Here is a 24,039-nt window from a genome sequence, read left to right as displayed (position 1 = left end):
CGGAAGGCTTAACTAAAGCCCAACGCCAAGCAAAGCCCTAAAATACAACATTTCGCTCAAAATCTAAGTACCTATATAGCCTTGTGACACTGGAATAATCTTTATCTAATCACACAGGAAATATCAATGCAATGCAATGCAATGCATGTAAGAACACATACTAGCCACTTGTAATGCATAAATTTCGGGGTTGAACAATTTTAGCATCGTTAAATGACAGTCAACTCTAGCTGAACTAAGAAATCTGAGAAAACAAGTTATAGATGTTACAAAACTCGAACAAGCAAAAGTATTAAAGAGTGGGCCATCTACATATCATGTAGATTCAACAAAGTTCAAGTCTCTTATAACAAGATAGCATCATCATCCAAATGTCATGCTCTCACCAGCTTTGAATCCTGAGGTTGGTCCTAAGACGGCACTGCAAACAAATAATCAGGTCAGTCGACAATGAAGAATTGGATTTTTGTTCTAATAAATACTCGGTATTGAGATCTCTAAAAACAGATTAAGAATACAAGCCAGTAAACCCAGGCACCCAACGGCCACCCCATTCTTGAGTAGTACAACTATTATTGCATACACAAAAACACAAACTGTGTATATAATTATAAAACACTTACTATATAATGAAGTATCGATCTGCTCAGGAAGCTCTTTAATATCAACCTCAAATCTCTCCTGAACCTACAGCCACCAAACAAATACAATATCAAAAGATGCAAAATACTAAACATACAATCATCACAATCTAAACCCATTTATGCAAAAACAAGTCAGCTATAATTGATCAACGGTAGGTCACGAACAGCTACACTTGGGAACTTGCTATTGGGGGAAAAAAAAAAGTCAAACGGTTTATAATCACATAGTATTTACAGCCTAATAACTGTTATATATTTTTAAAAAATTAGTTCATTACTTTATATGAAACTAATGAAAAGACGGACGGTTCAACCAAACCCTCGATACAAATCACCAACCAAACCCTCAATACATATCACCAACCAAACCCTTAATACATATCACCAACCAAGACCAAAACTGATTTTTTTAAAGATAGACGTTCACACCTGATTAAGAACTTCTGAGTCGCCTGCAGAAGCCACAAATGTTATTGCAAGACCTTTGGTTCCAAACCTTCCAGCTCTACCGACCTGTCAAATTTATTAGAACACACCTCAGTAACTTTAATCACACAAAAAACATTGAATAGGTATAGTGAAGAGATATGTTACACGGTGGAGATAAGTGTCAGCAGAGTCTGGCATATCATAGTTGATGACAATGTTCACTCGTTCAATATCAATGCCTCTGCCAACTAAATCTGTTGCCACCAAGATTCTCTTGTGCCCCTCCTTGAAACCTTTGTAGCGTGTCAGCCTGCAAACTTGGGCCGGTTAGATTAAGACAATCATCGTAATACCATTCTGATAAAACAACATGCACCACGCTCCACGAGAGAAATATTTACTAAAGTTCTATAGCCACACACAAAAAAATGAGACAAATTAAACCCATTTAGTGTATATATGGGTGGATTCAGGTTATTTTTGTTTCTAACAGGCATGTCAAATGTATACATCACAAAAGCTAGCTTAAAAGGTGTACTTTTAACACCTAAAACTAGTATAGCCTATTTAACAGATTATCATTGAAGTAGCATTAAAAGATCAAGTCTCAGATGAATATATTGTCTTAGAAATTGTTATATGAACTAATAATTTTCATGTATATCCCATATGCAATAATACAAACCTTTCTTCCTGAGACATGCCAGAGTGGATGCAGATTGAAGGAAAATTACACTCAACAAGCAACTTGTTCAGCTCAGCTGCCCTGCTTACACTTTTGACAAAGATGACGACTTGATTGAAATCTAGTGCATCAAGCAGATCATTTAGTTTCCGATTCTTCTCCAGCTCACTCAATTTGATGTAGTGCTGCCATATTTAGAACAGACAAAGTTTCTTTTAACAAGGTAAAGGTAGCAACTTCAACTAAATTTACTTACAAATGGATCAACTTCAATTTGTAATTTACTAAAATGATTTCAAAGCTTTACATTAACAGATCAAACGGGTTGAAAGTTGCACAATATTTAACCATTCAACCTCAGCAAATCAGACTATATTTGTGATCAGCTTATCTGAATAATAAGTAACGGATTCATTTATTTATAATTTATAAAAAATATCATAAATCAGCCAACAAAATTAAATCAAGCACCCAATCTGACCAACAGTCCAAAACTACTTATATTAATTTGTTGCCCAACCCACTCAACTTGCACTTCTGTAAAAATATGCTAAAAATTAAAAGCAAGTTCAAGCTCTTACCTGTACAAGACCATGTAGGGTCAACTTGGCTTCGTCATCCACATAAATTTCCATTGGCTGAAAGGAACAAATATCATAGTAAAGCGTATTAGCAGCCTTCAGAAGCTAACGGATCCAGTAGGAAATGAACGACGGATGAACATCCTCCGAATCAAGATTCCGGTTCATCTGATTAGTCCTCTTTGCAGACGCTTTAAAATCAGACCAACCATGTTGGTACTCGATCTTAGCTATCTACCATCTACTTAGAGATATATTATAAATAGACAAATCCTATAGAGCGCCACCAGTACTGACCGGGGATACTTTGTAAGCAAAGAAAATACATGACACGATTAAGAAAAGAACATGGGCTGCTGTAACCAATTGAACCTAACTACTTCCAGACCCTCCAAAGGCTTGTGTGTTCCCCTTCCCTCATTTAAATGGTGCATTTCCAACAAGAACTATGTGACAGATGCAATCTTAAATACAACAATTATTGCAAGCATGCAGTGTTGCAATCACATGCATCCTTGAACAATTAAGCATCGCCTAGAGAAAGAAGACATTATGAAAACTTTGACTCCAAAATTCAAGTAGAGCTGGCCAGGAGACATTACATCTTGCATAAACTTTTTGCAGACTGGACGAATTTCCTTGCTCAACGTTGCCGAAAACATCATTACTTGTTTATCATGAGGAGTCATCTTGAAAATTTCTTGCACATCTCTCCTCATGTCTGAAAATCACATAAATACAAGTTAATATTTGATAAACCTTTAAATTCCAAGTCATAACAAAAACTACAAAGCATACCGAGTGACTCGAGCATCTTATCACACTCATCGAGTATAAAATGCCTCACACTCTTCAATGCAAGATCTTTGTCTCTGGCAAGTGCAAGAATCCTTCCCGGCGTCCCAACAACTATATGAGGGCATTCATTCTTTAAAAGCTCCTTGTGAACTTTGATGTTGACACCACCATAGAAGACCGCAACTTTGATGTCGGTTAAGTAGGTGCTGAATCTTTCAAACTCATGACAGATCTACAAATGACGTAAACAATACAACATATAAATAAAAGGCTGGTAAAGTAAAGACCACAATGTATGCAATTGAAAGGTATAGACATGATGCATGCCTGGTAAGCCAATTCTCTTGTATGACATAAAACAAGGGCAGCAACTTGACCAGGCGCAGGCTCAATTTGCTGCAACGTCGACAAAACAAAGACGGCAGTCTTGCCCATACCAGACTTTGCTTGACAAATAACATCCATTCCCAAGATAGCTTGAGGAATGCACTCGTGTTGCACTGATGAGTAACCAAAGAAATTGTAGCTAAGCAATCTTCAATAAAAAATATTTACCAAAATCGGATCACTTCTCCAAATGACATGGGTGATAGTTGTTATTTACCTGCAGACAGAAACTAAAAGTTATTAAAAGAGTATTAACCAAACAGTAATATAAGACAAGACTAAGAAATGCTTGGAGCTAGCATTATCATCATCAAAACAAGTTCGGCATATTACATTAGATGAAAATAACAAGATTAAAGATGTCTCCACAAGAATATCGATAATCTTTTATTCAAATAATAAACAGAAATCTTGCCTTCTGAAGGATGTTCAAATCCTGAATCCACAATAGCACGGAGCAACTCTGGCTTCAAAAGAAAATCTCTGAATCCGGAACTGTGAATTCCTACATAGCCCCTGATAAAAGATCAAAATAAAAATCCCAGATCAGTTATGATATATAAGTTTACAAGTACTTTTTTACAGATATATACACCATCAGAGCAAGTAACCAAATTAAATATCAACATACAATCACTAATGAGCAATATGTACATATACACTCTGATATCAATTTCGGTGGGATCTCCGTTTTCAGTCCTAAGGTGGGATCTCAGTCCAAATTCTGGTCAACATTTCGGTCAACAAATCTTTCAGTCAAAAGTCCGAAATCAGTGCGACTTTGGTCCAACTTTCGGTGGGATTTCAGTTTGGTTTTTAAGTTTTGGTCCAAACTTGAACACAACTTAATAAACACTAAGTTTTACAACTATTATCACTAATCTATCAAAAATCGACACTTATAATCTTGACTTTTGAAGTTTCTATTAAGCATTAATTATTTATATATAGATATAGATATTGCATAATATTAAAATTATCGAAATCCCACGAAATCCCAGATCCCACCAGCACAGGTCCTTGAACGAAACGCCGATATTTCAGTCATTGATAACATAGTATACACTAGATTAAATAATTTGCTTTACTATTTTGTTAAAAAAAATTTTAAAAAAACAACTCTACAGCTTTAATATTTAATTTTTTTTCAAAAATTACCTTAAACTATCAGTCCAAACACATAGCAGATGCAATTATACAATACATTTAAAAATATATTTTTTATCAACTATAAAAAAATTAAAAACGGAAAAATAAAGCGAAGTTCAGATCTATCAACTGTACAGCAACTAAGATGAAATTCAGCTCGTATATATAGATATAATATATATATATATATAATATATTAGTAAGAATAATGAAAAAGAAAAGTACTTCTTAACGGATTCGCCGTTGACTTTAACACCGACGGAATCAGGGGCTTTATCGTCTTCTTCATCATAATCAAGAAGCTCTTCTTCATAAGCATCATTATCCTTGATTTCTGTATCCGCCATTTTTTCTATTAAAAACACAGATCCAATATTAGTTAGGGTTTCATTAATATATATAAATATAGATATAGATATAGATATAATAGTATATATGTATAGGTTGTTTCTGACCTTGGATCTGTGAGAGATGAAGGATGATAAAAGAAGGAGGTTATTAGGGTTTATTATTATTATTAGGGTTTGAACCAAAAGCGGTTCTGCTGCAGAGAAAAAAAAAATTGTTAAAAAAAATGAGAAGATATTTTCGAGGGGCGAAATCCTTTTTGAAGGATTGGGGGGTGAGAGTGAGACGGAGATAGAGATAGGGTTTGGCAAGTGGGTAAAGAATATTATCACTTTAGCCCCCTTTTGTTTTGATTTTTGTCATCGTAGATCTTTTTTTCTTTTGGTCATCATAAATATAAGTAACCTAATCTTGTTTTCAAAGACACAAGACAATAAACGGAAGCAAGATGCGAAGAAGATCAGACCTTCTAGGCGAAGGAGTGCCGCTCGTGGCACCCCACCAGCGCCGCTTCTCTTTCATATATCCCAGAGGAGCACCGCTCCTCTTTTAAATAAAAATTTATGGACGTATGAACAAATATAATTAAACATATAACCGAGAAGAATATTACTCGTATCAATTTACTTATGGACTCTTATTAAGTTTTTTTTTATGGCATATAGCTTCATCTCCAAGTTCTATGAATGTGTGAACAAATATAATTCAATTAAGCACAGAAAGTTTACTAAAACAACTTACATTTCAATTGTTGGGAAAAATCATAAATAAAGTTACGAAACTTTCCGGGCTCTGTAGATGGCAATAGCTTGGTTAATTGGAAATGATCTTCGTTTGAGTCAACTTTGTTCATAACGATCCATTAAAGTGCCTCCAACTTCTTTTTTTTTTTTTTTTGGGGGGGGGGGGGGGGGGGGGACTTGGTTTTTCGATTTGTTTTTGTTTTTTAGGTTTTATATTTTTTTTATTTTGATTTTTGAGGTTTTTTAATTTTTATTATCGCGATTTCGGATTTGCTGACAGGGCTATGAATAGAGCTCATAAGACTCTATGGGCAACGCTCCTTTATCCGACATACGACATATTGCTTCGATGCTTGACTTTCTACATGGCTCACCCCAAACTTACGTCGTTAGCTAGGTGTTGTAACTTAACAATAAAGCTAAAAATAATCTAAAATTTGCACATCTAAATCAAAATATCAAAATGAAAATTACAAAATAAAAGTACTAAACAAAAATATAAAAATAAAATAGAAAAAAATTACGATTACAAGAAGTTATTTGTTTGTTCAACTACTCAACTAGTGAAAGACAAGTAGTCTTCGGTAGATTAAAGAACGATCGACGTTCTCATAAACTGAATATGCGGATCTAAAGAATATTATAAGAAAATAACTATATATCTGCCTTTTTTCGGATATTCATTCGGGGTAAGACATCAGTGAAACCTTACCGTATAATTGTGAAGTCTTCCATGTACTCTAAACAACGAGATGTTAATTATGGACCGCTATAAGTATTCAGAGGGAAAAAACTTCATGTCATCTATGAAAATCGAACTCAAAACCTTAGATAAAACAAAAAATGTCTCTAACGAATTGGGCTGACCATCATTGTCAAATTATATATATCTTTTAACTTTAGTAGTGAACACCCTATCCTCTGATGACAAAGATCATAGGTTCTATCCTCATCCCATGCAAAGGTTGGAGGGTCTGGTCTACCATTTAGGTAGACAATGGAAGCAACCTCTCTACTTAAGTAAAGATAAGTCTGTCTATATTTTAACCTCCGCGAATACCGTCAAAGTATTGAGCTCAACAACCGAAGGCAACACTGAGGAGTTTGTTTCTTTCTTTTTAACTTTATTTTCTTAGTTAAGGGAGGTGCATTATTATCCAATTATTTTCTTAGTTAAGGAAGAAAACAGCATGATTGGATCAATGGTAAACATTCTTGCTTCTGGAGACAAAAGTCATGAGTTTGATCCTCATCCCACGCAAAAGTTGGAGGGTCATTATTATCCAAAAACGAGCGAGCGGCTAACATCTACTATAAAAACATTCCACTGCTCCCACACTTGCAATCTTTTTATCTGCATAGCCATGATGACAATGGCTTTAATATCTCCATGTTTTGTAGCCATACACTCGACACCTCTTCACAACCCAGGTATTATTTATTATTTCCAGCCACTCTAAATCATATTCTAATTTGATTTGGCTCATTCATGGGTTGTTTTCATTCACAGGGGTTTCCTTCATTTCCAAAGAAAACAATCACAAGCTTAACAGAACACTCAAGTTTCACCTTTTGACACCCAAGGTCAATTCTTTCCTTTATCTTAGTTTTACTTTGCTAATTTGTGTAATTATTTTTTATTAAAAAGTTTGTGAATGTATCTATATATGTTAACACGTTGGTGTCCAGAAGTCTAAGTTGAAAAAGTTAAGATCATAATTAGAATATTTAGGAGGTTCTTTGCTTTATCAATACACTCTACACAGTTTTCGAACCCGTTTTTTGACTATAGGATATCACCTGAATTGGCCAATTTATATTAGCCCTCAAGGTGATGTGTTCTTTAAAGTCATAGTGACCACTTTCAAAATCGAAGTTGGGTATGCATTCCATGCGATTAGATAACTCAACTTGCTTTATAGTGGAACAATCCATGAACTTTCTAATTATGGTAGTTCATATTTTGGAAGAAAATCATGGGTCATCATTCTTTTTGTATCTATAACCACAAATACGATCGGTTAATATTCCAAAAGAAGAACGTATGAGTTGCCAAAGTATAACAAGTTAAACACTTTATATAAAAATCTTAAGTTCAAGCATTTCTTACATAAAGTTTAACAGTTCTGAAAGGTGGCTTGTTTGCAGGCTACAGGAGACAAGGAAACAAAGCCTAAAACAAAAAGTGTTATATGTACCGATTGTAATGGCAATGGTAAGATTGTTTCATTCCCTTTGAATTTCATTTTCAGGAGATACCCCTGTACGTTATACCGATGTTTGATTTGTTAATATGATAATGTACGAGAGTTAGTATATCATGAAACATTATATATAGACCTTGATACTTAACAACTGTATGATATGAAGTAGGTTGTCAGTGGACAAAATTGTGTAAAATTTCTTCTTAAAATGCATTTTTGCATTTAAAATTTTAAAGCATGTTTTAAAAAGCCCAATAGTTACCGATGGAAGGGAAGTCCATGTTTCTGTTATAACTAGGGTCTTTGGGTGCAATTGAATGAGTGAACATCATTTGAAGAGTTGGTCTCTTATCATGGAGAGTTGGCACATAGTTTACTTGCTAGTTATTTCTATCTGTATTTAGTTTGTCCATGTTCTATATTTCAACACAATTTTATCCGGTTTGTATCATGGCACTATAGTTTACTTGCTAGTTATTTCTATCTGTATTTAGTTTGTCCATGTTCAATATTTCAACACAATTTTATCCGGTTTGTATCATGGCACTATGGGCAAATTGTTGCAGCACCACATTATGGTTCAGATGTAATCTCTGTGATGTTTTTTATATTCCAGCTGACTCAAGCCCCTCGCTTATTTGGAATGAAAATGTATGAGCATATTTTAGTATTTCTAGTGATATTATAGATTGCGTTTCATAAAATTGGTGTGATTCGCAGGCGCAGTTCAATGTTCACAATGCAAAGGTGTTGGCGTTAACCCTGAAGATTTTTTTAACGGACAATTTAAAGCCGGGGACTCATGTTGGCTTTGCGGGTATCAACTTCTTTTTAACTATTCGTTAGTTTTTTATTTTGGAAAAAGTCATTATAATGCTGGTTTAGCTTGAGCAAAAATTGTCCTGACCAACGCCTGTTAAAACTGAAGCAAGACAGAATCTGAAACCGAGTAATTTGGTCCAGTTCTCATTTTTAGACTTCTCTAAATGGCGGTGCTATTTTCTTTGTGGTTTCTGTGTTGGTACTTTGGTTTTTTAAAATGTCTTTATCTTCGTTTCATTTAGCTATTTGTCATGTCATTCGTCTTGCAGAGGCAAGAAAGAAATGCTATGTGGAAATTGCAATGGAGCCGGCTTTGTAGGAGGCTTCTTGAGCGGCTTTGAGGATTCATAAGCGGGCTTTGATCATTAGATTCACACGTAAATATTAAAAAGTTCAAGCATAATATAATATATGTAAATAAGTTTTATATCATCTCATATCTCATTTATTGTTCAGATATTTTTTTATAGCATAATCATGCATGTTCTGTAACAAGTAGATTCAAACGCTGTGTATGAACTCACTGATTTGCTTCTGTAACAACCGAGCCGGTTGCAAATCAGGCCTAAACACATGAAAAACATGTTTTTCGTTTCTGGTCTCAATGAGTTTCACTTGTACACCTTTTTTCTTCAAAAACTCGGCATATGTCACTCCCCTTTCTTTCAGAAAATCCAACTCTGCCACAAAAACAAGCACATTAGGAAACCGGCTCCATTCTGACATTGACACCTCCATCTTTTCTAGGTTGCAATAGTCATAGTCTCGGTTCAATCCATCAGGTATGCTCAGCCTCCAAAACATATCATTGGATTTGACTTCATCAACGGAACTTTCTTTCATCTCTAATTCAGTCCTCTTCTCGCTTCCAAAGTAAGGATGAATCGGTAATATACCTTTTATATGAACAGGACATTCTATATCCCGAATAGCTCTAAGGGCTACATGGTGAGCTATGTTACCTCCTGCACTATCTCCTGAAAGAAAAACCCGTGAAAGATCAGCATTTTGGAGCCAAGAATCAATCTGTTTTTGTTGGCTTAGCCAGATGAGAGAAGTGTACGAGTCTTCGTATGCAATTGGCAACTTATATTCTGGGGCAAGGCGGTAGTCTACCGAAAGAACAATACATTTGGAAGTGTCACAAAGGTCTCCAAGGAAATGGTGGTAGCCTAGCCATGTGGTAGAGCCAATACAAAAACCGCCACCATGGAAATATACCAACACTGGAAATGTGTCATTTGTGGGGGTGGAGGGGATGAATATTCGCGCAGTTATTGGCTTTAGTGTGTCTATGGACACATCTTTGCACTTGTAACCATTGTATAGGTCTAGGGATGCCGGGGCAGTAGTGGGTGTGAAACGCTCCACAGAGCCGTCTGCGTGGACTTTGATAAATTCAAAGGTATCAAAGATCAGGGTGGTGTCCATGATTGTAGTGGTGGTAGTGAGTACGGAATGGTTTGGTTTATATGGAGTGTGATGTGATTTTAATAGGTAGGTTGATCATGTTATTTGAATTCTTTTTTGGTTTAGTTTCTTGATATTCAAGAATCAAGAACCAATGTTGATTTTAAAATTAGAACATGAAATATGTGAATCTTAAAGATTCCAACAAACAATTATATTGGTATCATTCTTTTATTTTGCTTAAATTGAAATTAGTTTTATTAGTGTAAAGGGGAATATGAGTGTTTGAAGACAAGGTAAAAATATAGGCTGTATGCAAGTCGAGTTATAAGCGGTGCTAAAAAAATACGTAAAGATAGGGCAATGGAAATCTAAAATATGTCATGAATTTTTATATTCTTTTCGAGTCTTAATAGGATCTTCATTCACACTTCTTTTGTCTCCATATCCGGCTCTTCCATACTTATTAATAATAACACCTCTTTCACGGCTCTTCGACACCTTTTCCACAACTTTTATTTATTTTATTTTATATTTATCCATAAATAAAATTTACTTCTATTTAAAATAAAACAATATTACTCCGTACATTACTAAAAACAAAACCACTACATTAATTTTAAAAAAAAAACACTAATAAAAAAGTTTAGGGATTATAATAAATACTTATATAAGTTTTGGGCTTCAATGAAAATTGATAGAAAAATTTTAAAAGTCAAAGCTATTGTCTTCATCTTCTTCAGTACTATATATATATACTATCATATGGGTAATGATTAATCCTCTTAAGTTATTAGCCTACAAATCCTCCTAATTAATAGGACATGTGAAAAATCAGGGGTGAGGTTAGGAAATAGAATTAATGGATTACATGTGTTAACAAGTGAATATATTAGGAGGATTTTTAAGAGGATTGGTTAGGAGGATTTATCATTTTCCCTATCATATATATATATATATATATATATATATATATATATATATATATATATAGGGAAAAGGGAATATAAGGTTGTCCGACACCTAAGCTTAGGTGTGGAACCCCTCACATACCAATATTTTATTATTTCTTGTTTAATGAATAAATGCTTGGACCCCCATGATATTTATGGTTTAAAAAATTAGTTAGTGAGTGTTCCACACCTAAGCTTAAATACCCGATAGCCTTATATTACCATCCCCTATATATATATGTAGACACTTGCAACTCATACACACACACATACACACACACACACACATATATATATATATCGACGATAGCCAACAAAATAAAAAATAAAAAAGGAGAAAAAAACTCACAAGTGCCCCCACACGTTCACTCTCTCTCGTCCAACCTTTTCAATGGGTCGATGGTGATTGACGAAGAAGGCTCTCGACGACCTGCTAACAATAGTGTCGGCATCGATGGAGTCATCGAAGACCCATCGACGTTCCTATTGTAACTAACCTTATAGATTTTAAAGTTTGCTCATTTTTAGATTTTTTTTTTTCCTATGCATTTTTAAATTTTGTCTAGCTTTATATATTTTATTTTTTTCTGGTCAATCTCAAGTTTATATAAGCTCAAGCTAGATTCATTTGAAGTCTTATAAGACTATGATGAGCAAGGCTTCCCTTTGAGCCCCTCCTAAGGGCGTCTCGCAACACGTGACAGCCTAGTTATCAAAGGACGTTCCCTAGTTTTTGTGGGAGCAAGGCCTTATATATTATTGTCCCTCAAGGGACCCACAGTTAATACAATTCTATATTTTTAATTAAATAAAACTTTAATATATTAATATTATATTATACAAAAAGATAAAAAGAAAGACAAAAAGCTAATGTTGATGTTGATGTTGAGGTGGGACCAAAAGCAACAGATCTTTTCTCCTTTGAAATTGGAGGTGTCCAAAATTTCACGCCATTTCTCCTTTCTCTCTCCAGAACACCCCTTGGGGCAATGTACGGGGCGTTCCTTTGCGTGAAAAGTGAAAATTAACGCCTTGCTCTGCATAGTCTAAGGTCAAGCTTGATTTGAGGTGAACACATCTATATCTACATTCTATACAACTACTATCTATATCTATACTCTATTATAAAACAAACTATCATTCATCTCTTTTCAACTTTCTACCTTTAAAATACCCAAAGTACTTTTAACTTTCAAAATATTCTTAACTAACACACCAAATCTACCCAAAATATCCCTAAAATATGAGATCATTACCTATGGATGTAACTAACTATGCTAAAATGTCTATGTTATGTAAAGATCTCGTAAAATGTTTATGTAATGTAATGAACTTTCAAATTCTGGTTATTAGATGTAACCGATATAAGCTGCCACGTGTAAGTTTTTGATTGATCAGATACATCCAATAATCGGGATTTGAAAGTTCATTACTAACATAGACATTTTACAAAATCTTTACATAACATAGACATTTTAGTATAGTTAGTTACTCGTACATCAATAGGTAATAATCCCCTAAAATATTTTTGAACCATATTTATCCAAATTATCTTTCTCCTTTATTCATTAATTTAAATATTTTCACCTAATATTCTTATAATACTCTTACTAATATTATTTACAAAAGTTACATCCCTTAACCATAAAATAACTACACTATTATTTACATCAGTTATTTTTAGATTAATAACCACATCCTTACCACCACCTCTCGTTGCCGCCATCACTGCTATATTGTGCGGGTATCCATCTCGTTATATAAAAAATTTGTTGCATCGTGTATTGAATATTTTTTTAAAAAATTTGTAATATTACTAATTTACCTTTAATAAACGAAATTACATCACTTATTATCACTACAACTACTAATAGTCGTTACCACCACACTATCATTGTCTCCATTGCCACCACATTTTGTGGATACTCTTCTTGTGTATAATTATTTATCCTTGATAAGTCAATACTCACCTACCAAAATTACCTTTTCACAAATGTTATTCCAAAAACACAAATCCTTTTCAAAAATAAAAAACCATATCACACTTTTACAAATGTATTAATTATTTTAAAAAGCAATAAATAATTTAAAACAAATTAATATATCAAAATTCAAACATAAACTAGTTTGTCGTTTAAGGGGAAAAAAAGATTATTTACTCATTTCCTGAAAATTTGAATAATGAGTCTATCTCAAATGTAGACTAGATAAATACTCGCGTTATACGACATCGAGATGATGTTGGTGGTAGGGCGGTGGTAGTGGCTGGTGATGGCGAAATGTGTAGGTTATTGATATAAAATGAGATAATATAGTTATTAAGGGTTAAATGATAAATGTTGTAAATTAATTCAATAAGAGTATTTTTAATAAACCATGTGTTTTAGTAGTTAAAGATGTTGATATATTAAATACATTTTGAACATTTCAAAATTTGAATCTTAAAAAAGGTTTTGTAAATAACAAAAAATAATTTGGTGCATTAAAATATGTACATTGTTGTTGATAACTTCAGGGGTGATTAGAAATATATAATGTACTAATTTTTAAGCATATAATAAGTTGTATCATTTTTCTTTTAAATATACTATAAGTAAATTCCCAAGATGATTTGATAAAGTATCATTTTTTTTATATAAATTTATCATAATTATGCATTACTAATTTATCTAGTCAGTTTTAAAACTTGTACGTTTAATACAATCATAAAAAAATAATGGTGTGAATATCACCTCTTCTGGGTAAAAATGGCAATGGGTTGAATACGGGGCGGGTACTGCCAAACCCTAACACGAACCCGGCCAGGGACCTTGACAGGAATAAATTTATGCCCAAAACTTAAAATCTAAAACCCTACCTGATTAAGATATTTATTTTTCAAGAATAATAACCAAAACTTATATGATTTGATAAATATTATTACTTGTTCTTGATGTTTTGAGAAATAAATATGCAAGTAATTGTAACACCCCAAATTTCTGAAATGATAAATAAAGTAATTTGTAATGTAGTTTTAAATTTAAAGTAATTTTCTAGTATATGATTTTGAGCTACGTGATTGATTTAGTTAGAACTTTAGTAGATAGCCGATATAATACCTACTTGATTATGATAAAGAGCGTGGCACTTAGAAAAAGTATCAGCCATATCTCTTGCATGACCCATGCATCCTCCATTTCACCTACTTACTCTTTTCTAACTACATATTCATCAATTCCAATTTTTATTGTAGTGTTTCTTTTTGAAATCCATTAGAAATCAAAGAAAATCTCCCAAATTCATGATAATAATAAAGTTCAAGAGATTCTAATAACAATAATATCCAAGTATTCTAGCAAGAAAATGGTGGGTGAAGGTATATGTGTTAGGTATGTTGATTTGTTCAAAAAAGAAAAAGATAAAGTGGTTACTTCCGATCTAACCTAGTTATTGTTTTTGAAGGTATGGATGATTTTTGACTTCTTTAATTATTTTTCTAATTCAAATTAGGGTTCTTGAAAGAATTGGAAATTTAGGGGTTTTGGTGAAAATGGATTATTTGGGCAATTTCAAGTTAAGGTTCTTGAAAGTGATAAATTGGGGGGTTTTGGGTAGGATGATGATTTGTTATTGTGTCCCCAACTTTTATAACTTTGGAGTTTCATGAAAGCTTTTGATATGTAATTTTGTATGTAAGATGGAAATAATGATTTTTGGGCGAAATATTGCATAGTCATATTGAAGAGATAGTGAAACGGTGATTTTTGTGTAAAAATAAATTATGACCATGTTGTTGTGAAAGTTAATTGAGATTTTGAAATAAGCCAACTCTAAAGTATGATGAGAATGTAAAAGGGTTAAGATTGATAGTGAATTATTTGTGTTTGGCTATGGTTAGATAGCCTTGAATATCATGTATGACATTATATGTGTTTTAAATTTGATTTGCTAGATTGAAAGCTTAAAATTTATGTTCTTGTGGTCATCATGGATTTGGTTGTCGCGAAGGAGGGGAGTAACTTTGCATACGTTTATATATGCATTGGGTCGATAATCATATGATGGTAGATTCCGTGTGTCATAAGCGATTCGGCGTTAAGGCCTAATTTGAGGTCGGGGCCTAAGAACCCCATAGTTGTATTGGGATGAGGCCTAAGAACCTCTTGAGTACAACGCCTAAGAACCTTTGCCTAATAACCTCTTAAGTATATTGTTTAGTGTATATGGATACATATATGTTTTGTTAGCGCAAAGGTAATGGTATGACAATGCTATTGGCTACATGTGATAGTCATTTGTGTTTTTGCCCTCCTTCGTGTGTATAAGCGTATGCAATGTTATCAACTAAGCTTTGGCTTATCCTTTTAGTTGTTACCCTTTTTATAGGTTGCCCCGAAAGTGAAAACAAGATTATGTACCTTGAAGATTAAAGTTGCATTTGGAATGTGAAATGATATCTTTTTGCGGTAAAATGGTTTGTGGTTAGAACCCGTAGTGGCCTCCTTTGAACTAATAGTTCTTGGTACATCTGAAGTGTTTTGGTAAATTTTTGTTATGTATATTTCTGAAAATAATAGTTTGGAATTATGGTCTTTTACAACTTAAAGGATTTGATGATTTTGGATGATTGACAAAATGGGTAAATGACCCATTTCGTTGTAAATTGTACACTTGATCAAATGAAAACTTTTAGAATGTTGAGTCATGTATCTTTAACTCATTTTGAAGTTTGGCAAATTGGTTTAAGGCTTGGAAATGAGTGGAGAGAGTTTGCAAGTTGCTTGAAATGTCAAACTAGGTCTATTGGTCTAAACATTATTAACTCAATCTTTCTTACCACTTGCCTGATTTTTGTTATATCTAGACTAATAAATCTTTATTACTTTTTCTTTTGTTTAATAAAAATAAGACTAATGGGGGTTTAGGGTTTAATAGTGACAAATGGGGAATATGAGATAGACTCCGGTCGGTGGGATATGTATTAGAAAGTGATTCAATCGAGGAACCATTTAGCAGTGATGTCGCTGCTAAAGGTAGTGTACGATTTGTACTCTTTTTGACACCTACATACTAAAAGTGGTATAAAAAAACAAAGTCGTTGTCAGGGGTGACACTACATACAATGGAGGGGTAACCAGGGCTACGAGGCCATTTTGTCCGCGAAATTTAAAAGTTTTTTGAAACTCATTTGTTATGTATTGGTGCTACGGGTTTAAAAAAATAGGATATGGGTCTTATAAGAAAACAATTATACTTGAAAAGAAAGTAGAAATAAATACCCACTTATTTAATTATAAATATTAAAGAGAGAAAGAAAGAAAGAAAAATATTATGACGAGATGCGTACATAGAAAGAGACACAGACTGAGGGAAGAAGATGAAGCAATGAAATACAAGTTGTTTTATTATTATTATTTTTCATTTTAACCTTCAAACTTTATAAACTCATCTAAAAAAATTATGTGTTTTTATAAACTACATTTTAGTCCTTGGATTTTCAGATTTTTTCAAAGGCTACTCTATTTTGTATTCAAGTCGTAAAACAAATTGAAAACAATGCATATGTTTTGTATATTTCATGCTTACTTTATGCAAATCTTCTATTTAGTTAAGTCTTTTATACGAGACAAGATACCAACCAATTTTGTGTCGTGTTCAAGTATGTGTAATTACTATTAATGATTTATAAATATTTGTTGGTATTTTTATGAAAAATAAATAGAAATTTTATAATTTGTAACATGTCTAAATTTATTCCAAAACATAGCTAGATTTTTGTATTATTCAAAGTTTTATTAATGTGGATGATTTAGCTAAATTCGCCACTAGCTAAAGAAATAGAAGACGTGGCTTTAGTTTCGCACATGTTTTAGTAGTCTGTTTTAATTCATAAAAATAACACTTGCTTTTAGTTTCTTATGTAACCATTTACCATTCATTGAAAAATAGCAAATCAATTGAGGCATATGCCGGTCTCTGTCCCGAAACCTTAAAAGGACCCTGGAAATTGCCCCGAAACCTTACCTGTGATCCGATACGCTTGCCTCGACCCGACCTAAACTTTTCGGTTGTCTGGTTTACCTATCAGGTTCGGATTTTTTTCAGCCCTAGATAAATTATGCTACGAGTCCTCGTCACTAGTCGTTGTTAAAGGTGGTATAGTTAAGAAAAGCCAAAAGGTAGTTTACACTACTAAGACTAAGAGGAGTGGGAAGAAATGGAGGGAGGGGCGACTTGCGCCATGTGTTATGTGGTGTAAGAAGAGTTGCCCCTTAAAAAAGGTGGAAGTGGGTGAATTTTGGAGAGTGGGGCAACTTGTGCCATGTGGCATGTGGGGTAGGGAAATGTTGTATGTAAAAAAGATAAAAATGGGTGAATTTAGGAGAAGTCGGCGAGGGGGGGAGGTGGTGTTTAGGGTGACTTTGGAACACAAAGGGGCGAGCTGTGGAAGTTGGGCAAAAAACAAGTCGGGCAAGAGGGGTGGTGTGGGGGCGACTTTGGGTGACAAGGAGCGAGAGTCGGCAAGAGTCTTTACCATTCCTTTCAGTCTAAGACTAAGAGGAGTGGGAAGAAAGGGAGGGAGGGGCGACTTGCGCCATGTGTCATGTGGTGTAAGAAGAGTTGTACATTAAAAAAAGGTGGAAATGGGTGGATTTTAAAGAGTGGGGCGACTTGTGCCATGTGTGGTAGGGAAGTGTTATATGTAAAAAAAGGTAAAAATGAGTAGATTTAGGAGAAGTCGACGAGGGGGGGTGGTGTTCAGGGCGAATTTGGCTGACTTTGAAGCACAAAGGGGTGAGCTGTAGAGGTCGGGCAAAACACAAGTCGGGCAAGGGGGTGGTATGGGGGGCGACTCTTGGTGACAAAGGGCGAGAGTCGGACAAAGTCACCTCCACTCCTCTTATTCTAAACTCAGAAGGTATCGGTGTTAAAAGTAGTCAAGTTAGTAAAGATGTGGGCCCGAAAGTTTAATAGATTCCAATTGGTGATTAACGTTCAAAACCCACCACTTCTTTCATGCTACAAGTAGAGTGTGCCCTAAAAATCAACAGTACGCAGACACCTGGGTATCCATCCATCCATCGCCAATGGCGGCTTCTCTTTCCTTTTCATCCGGAAAACTCTCACTTGCCAATCACAGATTTGGTCACTCCTCCTCCTCCTCCTTAATTGTAACTTTCTCTTTTCCCTCTCTCTTTCTCCCGTCTTTGAATGTTTCGTTAATCCATACTCTGAACATATACATATAAGTATATATTTGCTCTTCTTATTTGTGTTACAACACTTAATCAATGTATATGGAAATTTAATTAATCATACACCCATTAAACTGCGAGCCTAAATGAACCTGTTATCTACAACAAAGGACCATTGATTTTCGTAACTTACACACCACCATCATCATCTACTACGATATACAAGACTTTTTTGTAAAAACACTAAGACTTTCCGGCGATGGGCCTAAAGAAAAATCATGTGTTGTAAGAAACTTACAACACATAAGAAACTTACAACACATGATTTTTCTGTAGGCCCGTCCCCGAAAAGTCTTAGTGTTTTTACAAAAAAGTCTTGTATATCGTAGTAGATAATGATGGTGTACAAAAATCAATGGTTCTAGTTGGTCCTAAAATAAGAGGTGGTCTTAAAATATCCCACCCCTATATATGTATATATATATATATATTTGCAAGTACAATGATTCTGATATTTGGTAAACTTGCTGAGTCAGAGTCCAGCCCAAATTAAACGAGTCGAGCTCAAACTTGGCTTGATTCGTTTAGTTTGAACTCTTCTTTTCAAAGGCAACTGTAACTGGTGCTAATTGCTTCTGCAGTGGTTCTTAAGAAACGGGTCGGTCCAGTTGGGTCAAGGGTTGCCAAAAAATCCAAACTTTTTTATTTTTGGTTGCTAGATGAGTTAACTTTCGTGTATTTTGGCGAAACAGAGTTGCAGGGTTAATTTCAAGGAAAATGGAAGGCCGAATACGCAGACAACTCTGGATACTGACCAACAAACCATGCCTAATTTTTCCACTTATAATCAGTTTTTGAAGAACCCAATAAAAAAGGACGATAACAGACTTAGGATTTTTTCCGGGACGGCTAATCCTCTATTATCTGAGGTACATATGTTGTTGGCTTTCACTATATATCGTGTTTGTATGTATTTTATCTAAAATGCTGATTCGGGTTTGTTGAAATTTTATTTCTATTTGTAGGAAGTTGCATGTTACATGGGGTTGGACCTTGGAAAGATTGATATAAAGCGTTTTGCAGACGGGGAAATATATGTGCAGCTGCAAGAAAGTGTTAGAGGGTGTGATGTGTATCTTGTGCAGCCAACGTGTCCACCTGCAAATGAGAACCTTATGGAGCTTTTGATTATGATAGATGCTTGCCGCAGAGCGTCTGCAAAGACTATTACTGCGGTTATTCCGTACTTCGGATATGCAAGAGCTGATCGCAAGGTATTGTAATTGTATGCATTATGAAAATTGTCATGGATAGACTGTGTAGTCGACTATTCGGCTAAGGTTGTTAAATAAGAATGACTTGTATGTATCCTCTTCCATTGAATGTTCAGACTCAAGGACGGGAATCTATTGCAGCTAAGCTTGTTGCAAATCTGATTACAGAAGCAGGAGCAGACAGAGTTCTTGCTTGTGATCTTCATTCCGGGCAATCAATGGGCTATTTTGACATTCCAGTTGATCACGTTCATGGTCAGGTAATGATCTAGTTTTGTAGCTTTGTTTTAGATATAGATTCTGATATTAGTTATGAAGTAAGCAATACAACCTCTAAGTTAGTTGTTTTGGCACTTTAAGTTACACATCTTGTTAATGTAATTTCCTTTTGGTTTCAGTTTCTCATTATTGTTTGATAAATTACAATATGCTGAGATATCTTCTACCTTGATTTTCATGGTGTTTATAATATGTGTTCTTTTTCATTACTAGCCCGTGATACTTGATTACCTTGCCAGCAAGACAATTAAAACTGATGATTTAGTAGTTGTCTCACCGGATGTTGGTGGAGTCGCTAGAGCACGAGCTTTTGCCAAAAAGTTGTCGGATGCACCATTGGCCATTGTTGATAAGCGGCGCCAGGGGCACAATGTAGCCGAAGTAGGTTTATTTATGCATCTTAAAGTACAAACTTTGAATGCACTTTTTCTGAGTATCTTTTTAGTTAGTTTATTCACGTTGGATATTATGTCAATACTTCTAATTTTTCCTGGTTTTGCAACATTATCAAATTATGAAACCTTTTAAACCAGTCAGTGTAAAGCTATTTTTATTCCTATTATTTATAAATCTTATAACTATATTGTCAAGTTTTCTTTTCACCAGTATCTTTATAATGATTCATGTAAGAATGATTACATTTCTTTATATTTTGCCCCTCTTTGGCATCCCCTTATGTTTCAGGTGCTACATTGCAGGTAATGAATTTGATTGGTGATGTGAAGGGTAAAGTAGCAGTTATGGTGGATGACATGATCGACACCGCTGGTGAGATGTTCCTTTCTCCCGTACTCCATTATTTGCTACTTTTTAAACTTGGAAGCGGTGTGCATGTGATTGGAGTTCATAATGGATATGAGTAAATCTTATGACTCTGGAAAATACAAGTCTTACAGTCAAAAGTTTGAACTTACAAAAAATATATATAACTTACATAAATGAAAAGATAAATACAAAATACTTCGGTGCGTAGTTGCATCCCAGTTTCCTCGGATTTTATTTGTACAAATAGTAGAATTTGACACATCCGAATGTAAGAATCATTTTGAAATTCCGTTTGTATACTCTACTGGAAATTGGCATATCTTACAGTTTACTTTTATTGTACTCTCTATGCTGACATATGGAACTTGTTTTGGGCTTTTATAGGTACTATTTCCAAAGGGGCGGCCCTATTGCATCATGAAGGGGCAAGGGAAGTTTATGCATGCAGCACTCATGCTGTTTTTAGGTAATTCTCATCCCTTTCACTATTTGGTGCTTTGCTTTTTACTAGTTGTTACAATCGTACATCAATAAGTAGTTTGTATCTCATTTTGTTTTTGGAAGTACATTTTAGACTTTTGATTAAGGGAAGATTACCGTAATGGTCAAAAATGAAGGTGTGTATCTTGATTTAGATACCTACAAATTTATTTACTTGATTGGTCAAGTGCTTCATACTACCCTTTTTAGTTAGAAAGAAAAGTATCCAATAAAATCATGACATGTGTTACATGTAGGGTCCAAGAATGACTACTTATTATATTTAGAAACTATGTGTAATATAATATAGATTTGGATGTTGATGGCTGGTATATATATATAGGGTACGACTGCATGCTGATTTTAGTATTTAGGGTACAATGTATGATGAATATTAAGATAAATTGAGTCCAGGTCTTAGTTTGAGTCCAAAGGGTCCATTGATTTTCTTCCCTCTCCTCAAATCCCAACCACCTTCTCCCACCACCACCACCACCATCTCCGACCAACACCATGATCCTCCGGCGACGGTGACCACCGCCACCACGACTTACACATGTGTAAGTTAACTTACACTTACACATGTGTATGTTATACAACCACTATCATCTCCGACCACCACCATGATCTTCCGGTGACGGTGACCACCGCCACCACGACTTACACATGTGTAAGTTACAACTTACAACTTACACATGTGTAAGTTACATGGACCCTTTGGACTCAAATTAAGACCTGGACTCAATTTATCCCACCCCGTGGTTGATATTCATCATATATGTGCATGAAAGGGACTCCGTTCTATGCTCTCTCTTTGACTGTCTCTGGCTATCACAAACAATGGTTGAAAATAGTGTGAAAGTATTAGAAAATAGACAGACCACTAGAAACTATTCACCACAATATGATTTTAAATCCCAAGAACGTGAAACTGATTAGTTAAGATTAGTGTGTGCAAAGTAAAAAATAAGTAAGTAACTGCTCAGTGCCGCCTTCCGCGGGTTTTGAGCCCCAATACCTCGACGGTGTATGGGGGAGGTTAAGATGTAGGCAGACCTTACCTCTACCTAAGTAGAGAGGCTGCTTCCAGTTTCTACCTAAATGGTAGAAAAGGCCCTCCAACCTTTGCATGGGATGAGGATCGAACCCATGACCTCTGTCTCCAGAGGCAAGGGTGTTTACCACTGATCCAACCATGCTGCTTTTAGTGTGTGCAAAGTGTCACTAGAAAAGGAAAACTGGTAATTTTTTTCCTGCAAAAAGATTTAACAAATTTGCCGAGGGACATTCGAGGAGATATCTTTGTCATGTAATTTAGTCGGCCTCCCTTGTGTTTTTCTTAGTGAAACGAATTTTTTTTTGTTATTGAAGTTGCAATTTTAATTCACAAGTTTGTTATATGATTTAAGGCATGAAGTCAATTTGTTACCATTTTTTATGCATGAACCTACTATTGTCATGGTGTAGTTTTTATATCCTCGGTAAATATGAAACATAAACATCAAGTGGAGGTAGATAGTAAGAAGATAGGAGATGAAATAATTAATGGTTAGGATTTGTAAATTGATAGAAATGTAAAAATTAATATGTGAAACACATGGCATAATTTTATTGGGATACTTTCATTTCTTACTAAAGAAGGTAGGTAGTAATTATTGCTTAACCAAATTAGTAAATAAATTTATAGGTGTCCAAATCTAGACATACACTATCATTTTTGACCATTTAGGTAATTTTATCTTTAATTCTCAAAATAGTTGCCAAATGAATGTGACCTTAAACATAATAATGTGTCTTCGATGGTGGTGTTATGTTGCGTTTTATGTTGATAAAACTTGATATTTAAGTGACTGTTGTTTACTGCAGTCCACCTGCGATTGAGAGGTTGTCAAGCGGTCTGTTTCAAGAGGTGATTATAACAAATACTATTCCCATATCAGAAAAGAACTATTTTCCACAGCTGACTGTCCTATCAGTGGCAAATCTACTTGGTGAGAGCATTTGGCGTGTGCACGATGACTACTCTGTAAGTATTATTAAACTTGTACGCTTTTTTCGCATTGATTGTCCCTCTTGCAGTTGCTGTTTATATGTTTTTCTTATAAAGAAAGCGGAAAAATACCCCATTTCATCTTTAGCAAGAAAACTCTAATGTTCCAAAGTGAATATTTCACTTTTTGACTTAAAATTCATACTGTTTCTGATTCTGATCTAATATTTGGGCTACTACTAATTTTAATTATAATATTTCGTATACAGGGAGGTTTTGAACACTTATCTGGCCTGGGCATTGACTGATACTCTCAACAATATATGTCTAGCATGGCTTTCATTACTTCCATCTGGCTCATCTCAACTCCCTCTTGTGTACAAATTTAGTCCCTTAGCAAATTCAAACTCTTGTTGTGTAAAGGCCTGCGTAATAAATTAAATTACACCGACGACTTCTTGTGCATTTTTCTCTTCATTGCGGGAGAAAATGGGAACTCATGACCATATCTTTTTCCTTGACTGTCATTGTAATATGAAACATATCCGTGTGCACATGCGTGTTATACAAATGTGTAATGTGTGTGTAGTATCTGCTCATTATTCTTAGACGCAAAAAAATGTTGTGTAGTCTGGTATTTAACGATGGATGCAAAGGGTATGGATATATATAATTTTCCTAAATACTCAAAGATATGGTAAAACTTATTTGATGTATTCTCGTGTTTGACTTATAGAGCTTAAAAAAATTGGGTGTTTGGTTATCTTTATTACTTTACAAAATTTCTAGACCCCTTTCATTTTAGAGATAGTAACATGATTACATGATAGTTAATTTGGAAACGACCTAATAACCCCTTTGAAGAGAAAGAGTTATTAGATATTACCCAATTTGCCCTTGAATTAATTTACACCCTAAAGTTT

At 34.5% G+C, this 24,039-nt stretch overlaps 4 protein-coding genes across 4 annotated transcripts; 2 read left to right on the top strand and 2 right to left on the bottom strand.

Annotated features, from left to right (window-relative positions):
- Positions 1–148: 148 nt before the first annotated feature.
- On the bottom strand, positions 149–5,240 carry LOC122610322 (DEAD-box ATP-dependent RNA helicase 15). Its single transcript, XM_043783316.1, has 12 exons — positions 5,129–5,240; positions 4,899–5,025; positions 3,940–4,040; positions 3,465–3,637; positions 3,138–3,369; positions 2,942–3,060; positions 2,340–2,396; positions 1,759–1,943; positions 1,239–1,383; positions 1,074–1,157; positions 624–687; positions 149–421 (listed from the first exon to the last, which is right to left on the bottom strand). Exons 2-12 carry the CDS (start codon positions 5,018–5,020, stop codon positions 411–413), a joined length of 1,293 nt encoding a protein of 430 aa, XP_043639251.1. The 5' UTR covers positions 5,021–5,025; positions 5,129–5,240; the 3' UTR covers positions 149–410.
- Positions 5,241–7,086: 1,846 nt separating this feature from the next.
- LOC122578213 (protein BUNDLE SHEATH DEFECTIVE 2, chloroplastic-like) lies at positions 7,087–9,395 on the top strand. The gene is made up of 5 exons (XM_043750123.1): positions 7,087–7,195; positions 7,275–7,348; positions 7,913–7,979; positions 8,689–8,785; positions 9,060–9,395. Exons 1-5 carry the CDS (start codon positions 7,129–7,131, stop codon positions 9,139–9,141), a joined length of 387 nt encoding a protein of 128 aa, XP_043606058.1. The 5' UTR covers positions 7,087–7,128; the 3' UTR covers positions 9,142–9,395.
- On the bottom strand, positions 9,292–10,328 carry LOC122578212 (probable carboxylesterase 6). Its single transcript, XM_043750122.1, has one exon. It carries the CDS (start codon positions 10,219–10,221, stop codon positions 9,292–9,294), a length of 930 nt encoding a protein of 309 aa, XP_043606057.1. The 5' UTR covers positions 10,222–10,328.
- A 7,807-nt stretch (positions 10,329–18,135) lies between these two features.
- LOC122611353 (ribose-phosphate pyrophosphokinase 1) lies at positions 18,136–23,670 on the top strand. Its single transcript, XM_043784373.1, has 9 exons — positions 18,136–18,304; positions 19,081–19,257; positions 19,354–19,602; positions 19,719–19,862; positions 20,095–20,262; positions 20,580–20,649; positions 21,031–21,112; positions 22,993–23,152; positions 23,386–23,670. Exons 1-9 carry the CDS (start codon positions 18,221–18,223, stop codon positions 23,422–23,424), a joined length of 1,173 nt encoding a protein of 390 aa, XP_043640308.1. The 5' UTR covers positions 18,136–18,220; the 3' UTR covers positions 23,425–23,670.
- The last annotated feature ends 369 nt before the right edge of the window (positions 23,671–24,039 follow it).

This window comes from Erigeron canadensis, chromosome 8 (genome assembly GCF_010389155.1).
Source record: "Erigeron canadensis isolate Cc75 chromosome 8, C_canadensis_v1, whole genome shotgun sequence".
In the NCBI taxonomy this organism is placed as follows: Eukaryota; Viridiplantae; Streptophyta; class Magnoliopsida; order Asterales; family Asteraceae; genus Erigeron; species Erigeron canadensis.
The sequence above is the reverse complement of the archived record's forward strand: the minus strand, read 5'-3'. Positions and strand labels throughout refer to the sequence as shown.

Coding starts and splice junctions, on each gene's coding strand:
- LOC122610322 (XM_043783316.1), bottom strand. CDS start 5,020: ATGGCGGATACAGAAATCAAGGATAATGATGCTTATGAAGAAGAGCTT. Junction 3,061..3,137: donor TAAGATGCTCGAGTCACTCG/GTATGCTTTGTA, acceptor TGTGATTTTCAG/ACATGAGGAGAGATGTGCAA. Junction 1,384..1,758: donor GGCATGTCTCAGGAAGAAAG/GTTTGTATTATT, acceptor CCAAGTTTGCAG/GCTGACACGCTACAAAGGTT.
- LOC122578213 (XM_043750123.1), top strand. CDS start 7,129: ATGATGACAATGGCTTTAATATCTCCATGTTTTGTAGCCATACACTCG. Junction 7,980..8,688: donor TACCGATTGTAATGGCAATG/GTAAGATTGTTT, acceptor TGTGATTCGCAG/GCGCAGTTCAATGTTCACAA. Junction 8,786..9,059: donor GACTCATGTTGGCTTTGCGG/GTATCAACTTCT, acceptor TTCGTCTTGCAG/AGGCAAGAAAGAAATGCTAT.
- LOC122578212 (XM_043750122.1), bottom strand. CDS start 10,221: ATGGACACCACCCTGATCTTTGATACCTTTGAATTTATCAAAGTCCAC.
- LOC122611353 (XM_043784373.1), top strand. CDS start 18,221: ATGGCGGCTTCTCTTTCCTTTTCATCCGGAAAACTCTCACTTGCCAAT. Junction 19,863..20,094: donor TTGATCACGTTCATGGTCAG/GTAATGATCTAG, acceptor TTTCATTACTAG/CCCGTGATACTTGATTACCT. Junction 23,153..23,385: donor GTGTGCACGATGACTACTCT/GTAAGTATTATT, acceptor TTTCGTATACAG/GGAGGTTTTGAACACTTATC.